Source organism: Dermacentor variabilis, chromosome 10, assembly GCF_050947875.1.
Source record: "Dermacentor variabilis isolate Ectoservices chromosome 10, ASM5094787v1, whole genome shotgun sequence".
Taxonomy (NCBI): Eukaryota; Metazoa; Arthropoda; class Arachnida; order Ixodida; family Ixodidae; genus Dermacentor; species Dermacentor variabilis.
Window position 1 is genome coordinate 22,489,564 of NC_134577.1, and position 14,585 is coordinate 22,504,148.

At 47.2% G+C, this 14,585-nt stretch overlaps 1 protein-coding gene across 4 annotated transcripts in view; it reads right to left on the bottom strand.

The window, feature by feature from the left end:
- LOC142560123 (latrophilin Cirl-like) overlaps positions 1-14,585 on the bottom strand; it is an 848,550-nt gene that overhangs the window by 249,294 nt on the left and 584,671 nt on the right. For all 4 annotated transcript variants that reach the window (XM_075671956.1, XM_075671952.1, XM_075671953.1 and 1 more), the window contains one exon: positions 2,757-2,961. In XM_075671956.1, the coding sequence (XP_075528071.1) occupies positions 2,757-2,907 (151 nt within the window). In that variant the 5' untranslated portion in view covers positions 2,908-2,961. The remainder of the gene's footprint in view (positions 1-2,756; positions 2,962-14,585) is intronic.

Here is a 14,585-nt window from a genome sequence, read left to right on the forward strand (position 1 = left end):
CTCCGGGCGATCTTAAGGTTTTGATTGTGCGTTAGCGCAACAGAATGAAAGGGACAAAAAACATGTGTCGCACATTCAACTCGTCTTCAACGCTTCTACTCGAGATCCTAATTATACCTGAACGTTGTTCACGTAGAGATGCATGAAAGAAAAATATTACTTGGAGTAGTCACGTGTGTTCTTCCCCCTTCAGTTTACTGCCACTCACGTGCAATGAAAGTTCAGTACCAACTCACTCAAACATGGATGAACTTATCTATAGAGCCATGGTAAAAAACATGAATGGAAACTTAACGTCGAACTCTGCACAGCTATTTACCTTAACGAAATGTATGTTACCTTTAAATACGAAAAATGAGCACCTTTATAAAGGTTACCGGTACAAACATTAACTCCATAAATGTACAGGGGGCAACTAATACGCAAGAAGCCACCGATATGAAAAACCAAACGTCTTGAGCTAGAAGCCACGATATCTAGTCAAGGAACGCCATAAAACAGCGACGTTCTTATGACCTCACGTTCTGCGCACTGGCGCCTAGAAGCAGCAAGATGGCACGCACGTGACCCTGTTACTATCTCGGAAAGACTGGCACAGGACCGCGCGGCGCGCCTCTGAAGACGTGTACCTTGTTAGCCGCGCTCAACGCACGTCTCGCAAAAGAAAGAGAGATAGAAGGCCGTTCTAGTTATCTCTTGTTTACCGAGGAATGAGAGAGGAAGAGGCACACCGCTTCCTTCGGTTAGTTTCCTCCCTGTACAGCCAGTTCGAGGCGCCGAGAAAACCCGAGTCTTTCTTCGGCGATCCGTTGGCAAAAGGCTTCGTGCACCCTTCCATTGCCTCTAACAGGCAGCTCGAAATGCTGCGAAGGCTCTAAATCTTTTGTTTGAGCAAATCGTGCATTGAAAACATCCTGTGACCTGGCTGGCACAAACACTTGCAGTGTTGTTAGCTCGCTTCTATATGTCTGCCGGTTCGACTGTGTCAGAGAGCCCGCCTGCTTGGCGACGTCCGCCTGTCTAACTGTCCGCGCCTGGCTTGTCTATGCAAGCCTCTCTGACAATGTGTCAGCGTTTGGCCGTGTAAATATATCTTATAAGACAACGTTGACTAAATAAAATCGGGCCCCTCGGTTTCCTTACTTCCAGTTCATATAAAATAATGTGTGTGTTTGGAAGTTGACTGAATGATTGACGAAGCATAGGTGCTCGTTTCTTTTGAATTGAAATCGAAATACGAAGAATCAACGCAGCACGATATAGCGGAGAAGCATCGCCTTGTTCAACTGCTTCCGTTGTTTTCCGTGTTCAGTTGAAAGCCCTAATGTCATCGTATATTGCCTCTCTGATCCTCGTTACTCTCGGCACGTCTAATCTTGGAATATGGCTAAAATACCCTCCGTATCTGTTATCATCATCACCTTCGATCTGCCTCACCTTCTGTGCACCCCTCACTCGAATACCGGGTAGCCTGCCGGATAGAACACATTAGTTCAGGATGACTTCTCAGCATTTTCTATTATAATAAACCCTTTACTCTGAATCTCGGTCCCACCTATCCGTCTGTCGGCCCGTCCGGAGAATTGCCCCTGTGTCGTCTGCTAATCCGTCTCTATCTTCTGCGCTGTCTTCCAGTATGGAACCCGTAACAAACTAGCGCAAGACAATGTCTTATTGTGGGCATGTTTCTGATCGCCTGGACTTGCTTGCCTATACAGTTGCCACGCTCCTTGCGCTATTCCGCCGCTTTGTCCGTGCTTGTCTTTCTTGTTTCGCCATTTTCTCCGCAGTTCAGCTTCTGGCAGACGACAACGTCCGCGCGGCTATCGCGAAGACGTCGCGTGCGTATAGCGAGACATCCCGAGAACGGGCGAATAACAACAGAAGCGGTGAGCAATGGGCGGCCTTCTTCAAGAAAGACAGGCACGATCCGGCCTGTACATCCATACACATAGGAAGTGAAATAGGAATGCCCCCCTAACGCAGACGATAACGCCACGTCGAGCACTGCAGCGCAAGCAGATTTCTTTCTTTGCTCACCGTCGCCCGTAGGGGGAGCCGAATCAGGAGCTCACTGAGGCGCGCCCCTGCATATTGACGCGGCCGTGTCTCTGCGCGGGGCGAAGGAGACAAACGCGACGTGAGGGCGGCAATGTTAGCAACCCGCGAATAAAAGAAAAAAAGGACAAAAGTGCAAAAAAGACAAAAATCTGAAGAAATAACAGCGCCGAAGGTGTGTATGCTGAAAGAACTGCACGGAAAGAGAACAAAACATGTGCGAGATACGAGCCATATAAAGCGCGAACGGCCAGACAACACCGAGCGGCATTTGAACTCTGTTTCCCTCGATGCCTTAAGGAAGATATATATATATATATATATATATATATATATATATATATATATATATATATAAGGAACACGTGATCAGAAAGTAAAAAAAAAGGATGCTCCCGACGAACTCGTCTAGGCAGAGGCGGAAAGGGTGACAGTCCCTGTGTACTCGCGAATCCTTTCCCACACTTTTCACAATTGGAAAGCACACATACGGAGAACACGTGCTCGCACACGCACGTACAGACACACGGACGATGCACACGCGCGGTGATTTTCATAAGGACGTGACGTCCCGCGTTCTGGTTCAGCGACGCCAAAGCAGCGCCGGATGGGAAGAAGTTTCCCAGCATGCAGTGTGCAGCACTGGCGCGGCTCGCCCGAAAGGACGAGAGAGAGGGAGAAAGAAATCGCTGACTCACCACCACGCCTGGCCGAAGACGTCAGTGTCGCTAGGCCGAGAAGAACGAAAGCCCGCAGTAGCGGAAGACGAAGCGGCGGTATCCAACGCGTCGAAGCCGAAGCCGCAGCCGAAGCCGACGTGGGGCGGGCACCTCCTCCTCCTCGAGGCATCGCTGGGCTCCCGCCGACCCCTGGGGTCGACGCTGCCAGTCTAGTCCGGGAAAACTGCGCATCACACAGAAGCAGAAGGGGGTGGCCCTATTTAGAATTTATTTATTCCGTGGTTCATTCAGTCCTTCATCGAATCACTCAATCGTCATTCATTCATTCATTCATTCATTCATTCATTCATTCATTCATTCATTCATTCATTCAGTGATAGTGTGTAACGTCCGCAAACACCCCATCGGCTGTGACAGACGACTTTGGTCGAGTGCTCCGGATCAATTCCAACCACCGGCGGTTTTCCAACATACTCGAAACAACCCAGAACGTAAAGCCAAGCACGGTGCGTCTAAAGCAACATAACGCGGCACAAGAGCGTTCTTGCATTCCGACTCCATAGCAGCGCAGCTGCCGCGGTCGGGAATCGAACCCAGGACCTCGCGCTCAGCCGCAGAACAACACAGGGACCACGCCAGAGATGGCGAGTAGACCATGTTTAGGACATGCCGCTGATCACATGCAACGCGGCTCGCGACCTTAATAAAGATATCACAGTTTCGCCATAAGGGTAAAGCAACGAATGCGACAGCTACGTGTTAGAATATGCACGAAGTATAAAACTCGTAGCTGTAGTGGCAGTACGAACTGAAGTAAACGTAAGCCGACTAAGTAAGAACGAGCGGTTGTGCTAGGGGTCCTCGGTTTGAATCGTGCCGTCGGAAAATTTCACTTATGTTTATAAATTAAACGAATCAAATTTAAATTACATTAAATTACACTAATCTAAATCGCAGCTTCCAACGTATTCCTTAGCGGCTTTACCACCACTTGTCCGTATCGGGTACATGTTTCAAACCTCTTTCCTGGGCCGATCCCGGAGGTAGTGCACAGCCTCGTCCATTAAATGACATCATTTTCAGGTTTAAGCTCTGTTATTGTTTCGCGCTTGTCATACTTAAGTCTCAGAAGATATTAAGATAAAAGGCATGCGCTGTCAGTGTTTTGTTTCATGAGATTTGTTCGTGGGCTGCGATTCTCAAAATTTTTATGGAATAGGTATGTCAAGAATGTAAGACCTGCCACCAGCAATTTTAGTGATAGATTAGTGAGGCAATCTAACTCGCATGTACCGCACGTCATACAAAATGGCATGACATATACGGAACCTCACGACGACGATGACGGCAAGAATTTTCTTGGAGTGTCCATGTAATTTTAATTGCAATAAAACTTCTTCCGCCATCGGCATATGTCGATTATGAATACTTGTATAGAGCGCCGACTAAAGGTTCACATAACGCCATAATTCAAGCTATCGATACATGCACGGCGTGATGACTCATAACCTCGTATATCGAGTTATGTTGATTGCTGGGCAGTTGTCGGGCCACTGGCATAGCACTATCGCAAAAAAGAGAGAAAAAGCAAGACATGGAACTTTTAAAAAAAAGCACCGAGCGATGCAGGATGACGTTGTACTCCGTGTCCTTCTCCATGGCCCGTGTCGCCTTTTGCACTGCTAGCTACTATAAAATGATCTTTCCTATTCACTATAAACACCATGTAGAGGTCCATGCAGGACCAAATACAAATTTAAATTACTCCGTAATGCGTCTACTTAGAGTATATAGCCTATCTATATAGAGTATGTATCTGACCCGTTTTCAAGCCGACGCATTTTGAAGCTAGACAAACTTTGTATCGGAACACACTATTGCGGTACGCAAAAAACTATTTTCGAGTAATCCGACGCCTGAATTGCAGCAAGTGTTTAATCGACACGGACACATTCTTGGCTGCTTCTGAACAGCGTCCCGTTAAATAAATAACAAGAAAACGGCAAATCGAATTAACGAACATCGAGCGCGCAATATTACAGACTACCAGCAGTCCCCCTTTTCTTCTTCCGCTGTGCTTCACAACCGGACGTGTAAGATGATTTATTAGCTAACCAGACATCGTTAATGACCTGTTAGTGGAAACGAAGATCAAATTTATCTTCGTTACGTCGTGAGAGCCGACCGGCCGGCCCCCCAATTTCTCGTTAAGATCCGAGTGGCCAGCGCAAGGGCACGCCGGCAAAGTATACGGCCTCCAGACGCGCAACCTGTTCCCGGTGTTATACGGCCGAGCGGGCGCACGGACACAGCGATGGGATGTGATTTACGGGAACCGAAAGACGGTATAGAGGTTCGGAATGGTTGTAGGAGGCGAAGAGAGGGGAAGAGGGGGGCGGAGTGACGTAGAAAGAAGGAAGCATTTCAGCCAGCCTAAACGACCGCAGGGACAGAATAACGCTCGTAAGTGAATGAGCGATAGGCGGATGGGTAGGAAGGGTGGGGGGAAGGCGTTCCTTTCTTATCTGGCATTTTATTACAATGACCAATACCGGCAAATAGGCTCAAAGGGAAAGGGAAGACCGAAGATGCGCAAGCCGCCGCTTTTTTTTTTTTTTTTTACGAGCACCGGTGAAATATCCGCGCTCCAAGACGGAAACTGGCGCTCCGCTCTTGCTGCGAAGAGAAAATAAAGGAACGAAGGAAGGCGTCGAACGGAAACAGGGAAATAAATATTGCGGCCTAGCCAAAAAGTTCGAAGGGAAATTGTGAGGCGGGAGAGGGGGGGGGGGAAGCCCGTATCTCGAGAAATGACGACGTTGCAGGAAGGTGTCCGACGTTCCCTCGGCGACGATAAAAGCGCAGTTCCTCATCAGGCGCGCGCGCACACTGCTCTGAGACTGAACACCTTGTCGTACTACAGAGCCCCCACACGGCGAACGCTTGCGAACTACACTTTAAGCCGGTGAAAGGGCGTTTGTTGAATCGCCTGCATCCTCCGTTGAGCCCTGCAGCGGTGCTCGTTCACTTTCGCTTTCTCACCGACCACTACTTATTCATCCTATCCCTCTTTTATCCCTTCCATTCCCACTTTTCCGTCTTGTTTCCTTAAATATTCCCCACCTTCCATTTATCGTTTTCCGCTTTCGTTGTTTCTTCCGTTGTTCTGTTGATTCATTGCTCTTCATTTTTTCCAGCTCACGCCCTCCTTTCATTCTACCTTGATTCACCTCTTCCGTGCTTAATTCGTCATCCAATTCCTTTCCCTCTTTCATTACTTTCTGGGTTCCCTATCCTGACTTTTGCTATTTCTCCACCTTTAGCCATCTCCGCATTCCTTTTTTAACCATTCGTACTATTTGCCCCTTGCATCATTTCTCTTATTTATCTTTCACTGCCTTCGTACTTGAATTTCTTCCTTCTTTCCAGCCTTTCATATTACTTCCCCTTTACTTCTGTTGCGTCTGCCCTTGCCATCTCTCACTCTTTGTTTCTTCGTAATTCTTCCCTACATTCATTTACCCATTCTTTCTTCGTCCATCCCTTCCTGCATGCATTGCTACTTATATCCAATCACTTAATTCTCCCAATTTCCTTATCTAACGATTCCCCAACTAATTCCACACTTACAGCATACTTCCCTACCTCTTCCCTTCTTCCCCTTTCACTATCTTCTTTTCCTTTCTCGTTTGCATCGTTCTATATTTGATTTCCGGTTCGTCGGCTTCAAGTTCTTTTTTGTCTGCCCTTATATCGAATTTTGCTTCTCACTTCCTTCCACGATCCCTTCATTAGTTCAGTTTTCCACTCCTTCCTTACTTCTTTCACTGCCTACCTCCTTCCATCAATCCGCCTTTTTTTCCTCTGCGTTCCATCTTCCGGGAAGAAACACGAACAATCGCGGCGACTCCCGAGCGACTCCCACAAGATAAACGAATTCCATAAAAAATTTACACGGGATTCTCGTTATGCCTTTTTTTCCCCCGCTTCATTCGGTCCTTTCGTTCTCCGCCTGATTCGCAGACAGGCGAACGACGGTGCTCAGCCGATGGCAGCGAGAGAAGCGATCGCCGAGCGAGATCTTCGCGGCTGGGCTTTGCGCAGTCTTTCCTCGCTTCCTTTACAAGGCGTAAAATAGGTTATAAAGTGATTCTAGCGCCGTTTCGATTGCGCACTTGATTCCCTCGCAGAGGAAACAGGCGTCCATTAAGTATTTAGGCGGCGGCGAGCGAGGCACCAGGAGAAAGAGCGACGAAACGGAGCGTTCGCGATCGAGCTTGTATCGGGAGCGAGGAAGAAATTGGGACAAGATGAGCCAGGGGAAGAGACACACACACACGCACGTGCAGACACACAAGCGCAAGAGAAGAAAAAAAGAATAAGGACGTCAGACGAGAACGAAAAGCGACGCCTATAGGGAGCAAACTGTCGAACAAGGCAGAACACTAGGCCGAGAATGTGGCCGCCGATGGGATAAAAAGAAGGCTGCGCTTCATTTTGTTTTCTATTTTACGGTCTCCGCGTGATTGGGTGCAGCACTATAGCGGCTACGGAGCCTTGCTGCGTCAGCTGATTCGCAGGGCCGCTCTAACTAAAAGTGAGTTTAGACAACAGTTTCTCAAGAACGGACAGCCGGGCGATTTTGTCTACTTAACACTGGTTTGGTTTACAAACTAACTAGTTAGTTATGTAGGGTTTTTCCTGGCGCGAAATGTATAACTTCAGGTGTGCTGCTTATAATTAGTTCGTATTATAAAAAGTAAAAGACGTATATTGGACAAACATAACATATAGGATTAGTATTACCAAGAAGCATGCTCCAGGCTATACTTGATTAAGTAATTGACCGACCTGTGTAGATGATAGCAGCAATATCTTTTTAGTAAACAAATCGAGTGGAAATGTACTAGAAGCCCCCCTACAAACGAAACTAATACATTCACGTCTCAAAGAAACTCAAGGAACATATGAAGGATGTCATAAGTGAGGGGCTTCGCATTAATTTTGACCCTCTGGGGTTCTCTGTTTACGCACACGTAGATTAAACCACACGAACGTTTTCTGCACTCTACCCTCGTTGGAATGTCGCAGCCAAGGCGGGTAGTCGAACCCGCGACATCGCGCTCAGCACCATGAAGGACGCCGTAGTTATTGAGCTACTTCAGCCATTCTTTTTTCATTGATTCCGGAGAACTGAACGCGTATTACGAACAGCTGTAGAAAAAATGCACACAAAGGAAAACAACAAACGAGCATGGATTTAAGGAAAAACAAAAAACAATATCAACTCGTCAGTTGGTATATATCGTATATGCGAGGATGTCTACACACAAAACTTGAGAATAGATAACAGGTCTATTTCGTTTTCTCTTATCGTTCACGCACCTTCAAACGTTTTCAAAAGAGCCATAACATCCCAGAGGCTGTCTACAGGCTCTACAAAGAAACATCTACATATTTCCTACGTATTGTGCAAATAAAGTTTTGTCAGAAGAATTTATATAGCTCTCAACCTACTCGTGCGTACAGCAAAGGTTGACGATTCAGCGGTTGCCTTAATTGTCGTACCTGCAGTATAAGGTCCACAGACATTACGGATGCTTTACAGCCAAATATCAATAAAATATTCTGGAGACAGTCTATCAATGTTATGAGGGACTATTAAGGCCGCGTATTTCCTGGACTCAAATGAACAAGTCACTACAGGCGCAAATCTAGTCAATTGGAAAGCCAATAGGGAAGTTAAACAAACTATAATTTGACGTTTCGACGAGGGCAGTCTTCGAGGTAATGCACGGATTTCGCGAGAACCATCGGAGTTTCATTTACGCTAGCGCAGAACGACACCCACAAGGTTCTTTTGTTTTTTTTCCTTCGTTCGCTGGCCCCGCTGAAACTCCGGCTGGACGAAATACGGTGACAACATGAGCAGAAAAAAGTAAGGAGAAGGCTAGAACCGAATAAACAAATCAGCGAAAGTAAAGAACAAGAAGACAGGGAGGGGCGTCTTGACGCGACTGTCGCTGCTGCTGACTCGGGTGTCCGAGAGAGCTCGGAGCTTAAGAAAACGAAGCCTCGGGGGCGAGGAAAAGCGGAGGGTGGTTCGGGCGCCTCTGTACAGGTCTTTCACTTAAGTGGCGCTATAGGCGAAGGAGGAACCGATTGGGAACAACAGTTTTCTTTTAACGCTGCCGTTGCCGTTCGGTTAACGTTGCTTGGTACGTTTGGATGCTACGCGTTGCCCGATGAAAGTAGGGTTTCCGAAAATAAGCTTCATTGGACTGACTGCTTGGGGGGGGGGGGGCGGGGGGGGGCGAAATGCGAGAGATGGACGCCGGGAGGTCGCGCCAGTTTTCGTCTCTAAAGTGCGCCCCTATACAGACCAGTCAAACCTAACATACTCACATCACTTGTTTTGTAAGGAACGATAATATTTATTCATCCACAAGCAACCACTTTGTTTCGCTTCTGTGCTTTTTTTTTCTCCTGATAGTAAGTTTTAGTTTTCGTCGCCCGGGCGTTACGTTTATTATGCTATTTTCGTGGTTATAATTATTTCCTTTTGGTCGAAATCGAAAAAATCAATGACATCCAATACAAACAACATGACGCTGCGCTTGTTCTCGGAAAGTTTATTTCTTGTTGGGGATTGAGCTAACACAGGCACGTGGCAGACAATAGAGCCATACATTACACAATGCGGATGAAGCTCATAGACGTTATTAACAGTATGGTATGGTATGATGAACTTTATTTAATGTCTCGTATTCTAAACAAAGAAATGTATGAATTAAGAAAGCAGGAAGGACGGAAGAAAGAAAGACCAAAGTAAAAAAGATTACTGAATGAATGAACGAATGAATGAGTTCGTAAAAAAGAGTACTAGTTTTGCTTCCCAGCAAGAAAGAAATTAATTAATGAAGCAATGAAGGAAATGGTACCGCAAGCAAATAAACAAGGACAAAGTAACGCCAGGAGAGAAGATCAAATACGCAAATAAACAGTACAGCATCCCGACGCCGAGATCTTTTTTCGAACCCGGTTGATTCGTCGAAGGCACCGGGTGTTGAATTATCTCATTTTCCTTTGGCTTCTTCGTAACAAAGTGACCGCACTTTGTAGCGGTATTCGGGCCTAAAGATAGGTGAAAGGAAGCGGTCTCCAGGGGGCGTACGAACGCGGCAGGCGCGTCAGCGTAATTGTCTCCGCGAAGCGCTCAGCCCAGCTGTCAAAGAGAGCCTGCGGGGACAAAGATTGCAGCTTAAGGTAAGAAACACGGCCGACAACTGAGCCGCAAGGTGCTCTTGTGAGTGCTCGCAGAAAAAAAAATCAATAGACAAAAAGAAAAGGAAAGAAAAAGCCAGTAAACGAGCACACAAACATAAGAGGAAGTACCCTAGATGGGGAAGGGGGCCTTTCGTGAAGAAAACAACTATCTTTCGGCTCCGCCAGGCTGCGAATCACAAGCAGCCATTGAAATTGAAGGCTGTGGTAGTGACCAGGAACTCCGTCGTTTGTTTTGTGAGTAAGTGCACGTCTTTCGATTCCCTCCTTTCCGTACGTGTTACACTTTGTCGCCTCCGCGCACGCGCGCGCATCCCTGGTACAGAGGCGAAAGATAACGGTTATATAAAGAATGCAACGGCTATCCTCTCACAGTTCAGATCTCCTCACCAGAACCCTCAACTCGACCTGGCTGTTCAGGAACAGACGAAGACATACCGGGAGCAGACGGAACGAATCGGCAGACGACGCAACGAGTGGTCGCCCACGTCTGTCGGCCGTGCAGACGCGCCTGGTATACGCGATTGTCGTCTGCAGAGAAGCAGGTCAGCAGACGGCGCCAATGCTGGTGATTACCCAGTCCGGCACCGAACGCTTTAAGTAGCGAGTTGCCCTTAAATCACAGGGCTACGTGGTGGCGGATGCTCGAGTTTTGCGGCATGACGGCGAGCCAGCTGTGTCACATAACAAAGCCGTGGTCCCGTCTAGTTCGTAAGCATGTAGTTAGGCGCGATGAGGTCGCAGCGCAGATACGTCTGCCAACGTTCCACGCTTGCACAACGACATATCGAGGTCACTGGTCGCAGCCTTCGCAACGATAAAGATAGGCAGCTTATGGATCGCCCATGAAGTTACTTACAACTTACACTTTTACGCTGATACCGTTGGCGGCACAATGCTTATATGTGACACACACACACACACACACACACACACACACACACACACACACACACACACACAATATATATATATATATATATATATATATATATATATATATATATATATATATATATATATATATGCACGAGAGAAGAAGGGGAACCGAGGGGCTCGAGCCCTGTTAATCATGACCACATAAAGCCGACAGACAATGAAGCCAAGGAAAGCCTCGGGTAAATTAACTGTGGTTTAAATTGGAATGTAGAGCATAGTGAAAATAATCATTTTCTACATTCCAATTTAAACCACACTTAATTTACCCGATGCTTTCCATGGCTTCATTGTCCGTTGGCATTAGGTGAATGTATAACAATCCCATCGTAGATTAACATAAATAACCAGGAAATTAAGTAGATGGGAAAACGGCGCGGCGGTAGCTCAATTGGTAAGACCATTGCACGCGTAATGCGAAGACGCGGGTTCGTGTCCCACCTGCGGTCAGTTGCTTTTTTCATCCATTTTCATTTCCGTTAAGTTATCATTTCTTTATTACAATTAATAAGTGCAAGTGATTTCCCCCATGCTGATTTTGGTGTCGTTGCTTGTTGGCTTCTGATGATATGAATATATATAGACATATGAATACAGACACAGGACATAACCAAGTATGTTTTCCTTGGTCTATTTTAGTGCACACTAGCGAAGGGGTTGTTTTTAACGTGTATTTGGACAAAAATTTACAACGTATGTCCACAGGATCTCCATAGACAAGAAACATTACGGAAAATGAAGTAATCGAATGGATATAATATAAGCTGCAAGGAAAAAGACGGACGGTATCAATAACCTTTAGTGAGGTAGCTATGTGCACACAAAACGTATTTTGCATTTTCACGCATCTCCAGTGTTTCCACTTTACTGAACGACACGATGACGAAACTGAAGAGTCAAAGCGGCTATAAGAAATTGAATTGGTACAGAAGATGATAGACTGCACGCGACTTCAGATTACGGACTGCGTCATTTGGCGGACACGCATGCAAGCACACGCACGCAAACACGCAAGCGTAGATAACGATGACAACAAAAGACAACACAAAAAAACGTGTTTACAAACAAAGTGCGACCCAAGGCGAGCATTCGCCTATAATATGCAAAGTGGCGCACCCTGGTGTATTGCTACAAGTTGTGACAACAGCATGAAGAAAGCTGCGCTGTTGCAGTGAACTGCATAATGCATGCGCGCATTTCGCACTAGAACTTCCGCCAACGCGCATTCGGCCGACTTAACCGAGCGAACGCAATGTAATGAAAACCTTGATGCCCGCGCAAAATACACCACCCCTTTTGTGAAGGAGCTACCCTTCTTAGCCAGTAACGAAGCGAGGCATTAACTTGCGATGTTAATGCGAAAACACGTTGCAGCTCGTAAACTATTCCAAACCAGCGAAACAGCTTACTGCTCGTAACTTGTTGTGCTTTCTGATCAGAACGTTATGGTATAATAAGTTGAAGTTCTGACCCATAATATCCCTTTATCCTTTCTTCCCTCGCAGCATACCTCTCCCCCTCCTTTTAGTAGTGGTGGCTAAAGCCATATGCTTCTGAACCACTCATGACAAGCAAACAGACATACAGGTGTAGTTCTAAGGAGCTGAACGCCTCGCATTAACTCGACGATGCATCGCCTGTGCAAGTACGTACGCAAACACTTATAACTTGGGATGCGGGAGAATTATTTTGTTTTTGTGTGGGCTCTCGCCGTGTACACAATACCGCGCACGCTCGGCGTTCCATGGCCGCGGAAGGGGCTTTGTGAAGCTCCGCGAACGTACAAACACTCTTTCGTACGTACATAACATAAAACGCGCGCTCTTCCGCCGCTAGCCGCTCCATGCATTACTTAATTCGGCCCCGCGGGCAAGCAAGCAGGGCAAGCAAGAAGACGTTGCGGGACTTCTCACTACTAGGGGGCGCGCGGGTTGCCTGCCTTCCCCCGCGAGCAAGCGACCGAGAGAGCCATAAGCGAGAGGTTGCGCGCGGGGGGCTTCTCGATCGAAACTAATCTTCATTTCTTGACCTCGTGGAATATTAAAGCCTCGCACGGCAGTAGCGCGCGACGGCGACCGGACATCGCAGGGGCGAGCCCAGTTCGCCACCGCTGCCACCATGTTTATAGCGGCTCCCTTCTTTCCGGGAAATTGCCGCGATGCCTCGACGCAGCAGCGGTGGACGCCTCACTCCGCGGGGGCCAGCTGCGGTGAGCTCGTTCGTGGCGAGCGGCCGGAGCGATGTAGGAGCGGACGCGCCGTGAAAATTTTAAAACTGAGATCGAGCCGCTCGCACGAGCCGCATGCGTCGCTGGCTGCGGGTTATGTGGGCCGTTTCCGCAGCCCGACCGAGCCGCGAAACCGAACCGTTGTGAGCCGTTTTCTAAATGTTTTGTTTTTGTTAGCTTTCTGACGCGTTTGTTTCTACCTTACTTTTTCGCCGAGCGTAGGTGAATATAGCACCGCGTTGCAGGCCGTCTGATCGTTCCGCAAATAGTCGCCAGTAGGCCAGAAGATGGAGTGCGAATTTTATGCACCTGGAAGTGTACGAACGCACATTTTCGACGACGCTGTAGCCTCTCTTCCACGCATCTATAAACATACACAAGCTACGAAATGTTATGAAACGTTATGACTTTCCCGTTCCACTATTGCGAAATTCATACGCGCAAGTGTGTAAACGGCATTTTGCGAGCGATGCTGTGTAGCTGATTTATGAACGCAAGCTTCCAAATGCTGCACGCCTCTCCGCCGTTTCGCAGCGGCTTTCTTCCAGCGGGCCTCGATGCCACTTCCTCAAGAATTGAATTCCGAGGCTGGGATTTCGGGTCTAAAATAAGGGTTCTGCGGTCGCACGCTTTATACACAGGCTAGCGAGCTGAGCTTGTCGGTGCGTGTTAGAAGGATGTATTAAAGAGGTAGATAAAAAGAAGGACGCCTTTCTGCGCGAGTTATTCCATCCTTGAGGCAAGGAAAGTCGAAAATAACGCGACAGAAAAGACAAGTTTATAATTACAAGTTAAGCTGTATTGCTAAGGTATGCCTCTGTCAACAGGTCACTCTACCTTTTAGAGGAGGCTCGGTAAGTCAGAAGATATTAAAGAACAGCAAAACATCATTTTGGACTCTTTCAGGTGGGTAGTGGGCGCCATTAGTTTCCCGCCAGCCTGCCTTGACATCAAAGCTTACTGACAGCGTCTCCTTGGGTGTAGCTAAATAATTTCTTACTTACATTTAAAGAAAGGCTGCGCTAGGTACTAAATTTACGAAAGATCCACCTTTCCATCACCGAAATGACCCATATGAGGTAGAATACTGTGAAATGTATGACGTCACGCTGACATATTGGCACTGTAGTTTCCGTTATGTCTCGTAGGTACCTCGCGAAGATAGAACTGACGACAGGCGGGCAGCTCCTGAGCCGATCCGAGCAATTCTGCGCTGGTGCATTGCCTGTTGACAGCTTATTATTTTTTTTTTTTCGGGAGCCCTGTACTCTTCATCTCGCTCCATTTAGACTACATCAGCTGAAGGGGTAAAGCCTTCGCACACATTTTCCGTTTGCGTATATGAAACTGCGTTCCACATAAAACAGTAAATATGAGGGATATCGTTCCACGTATTTAAA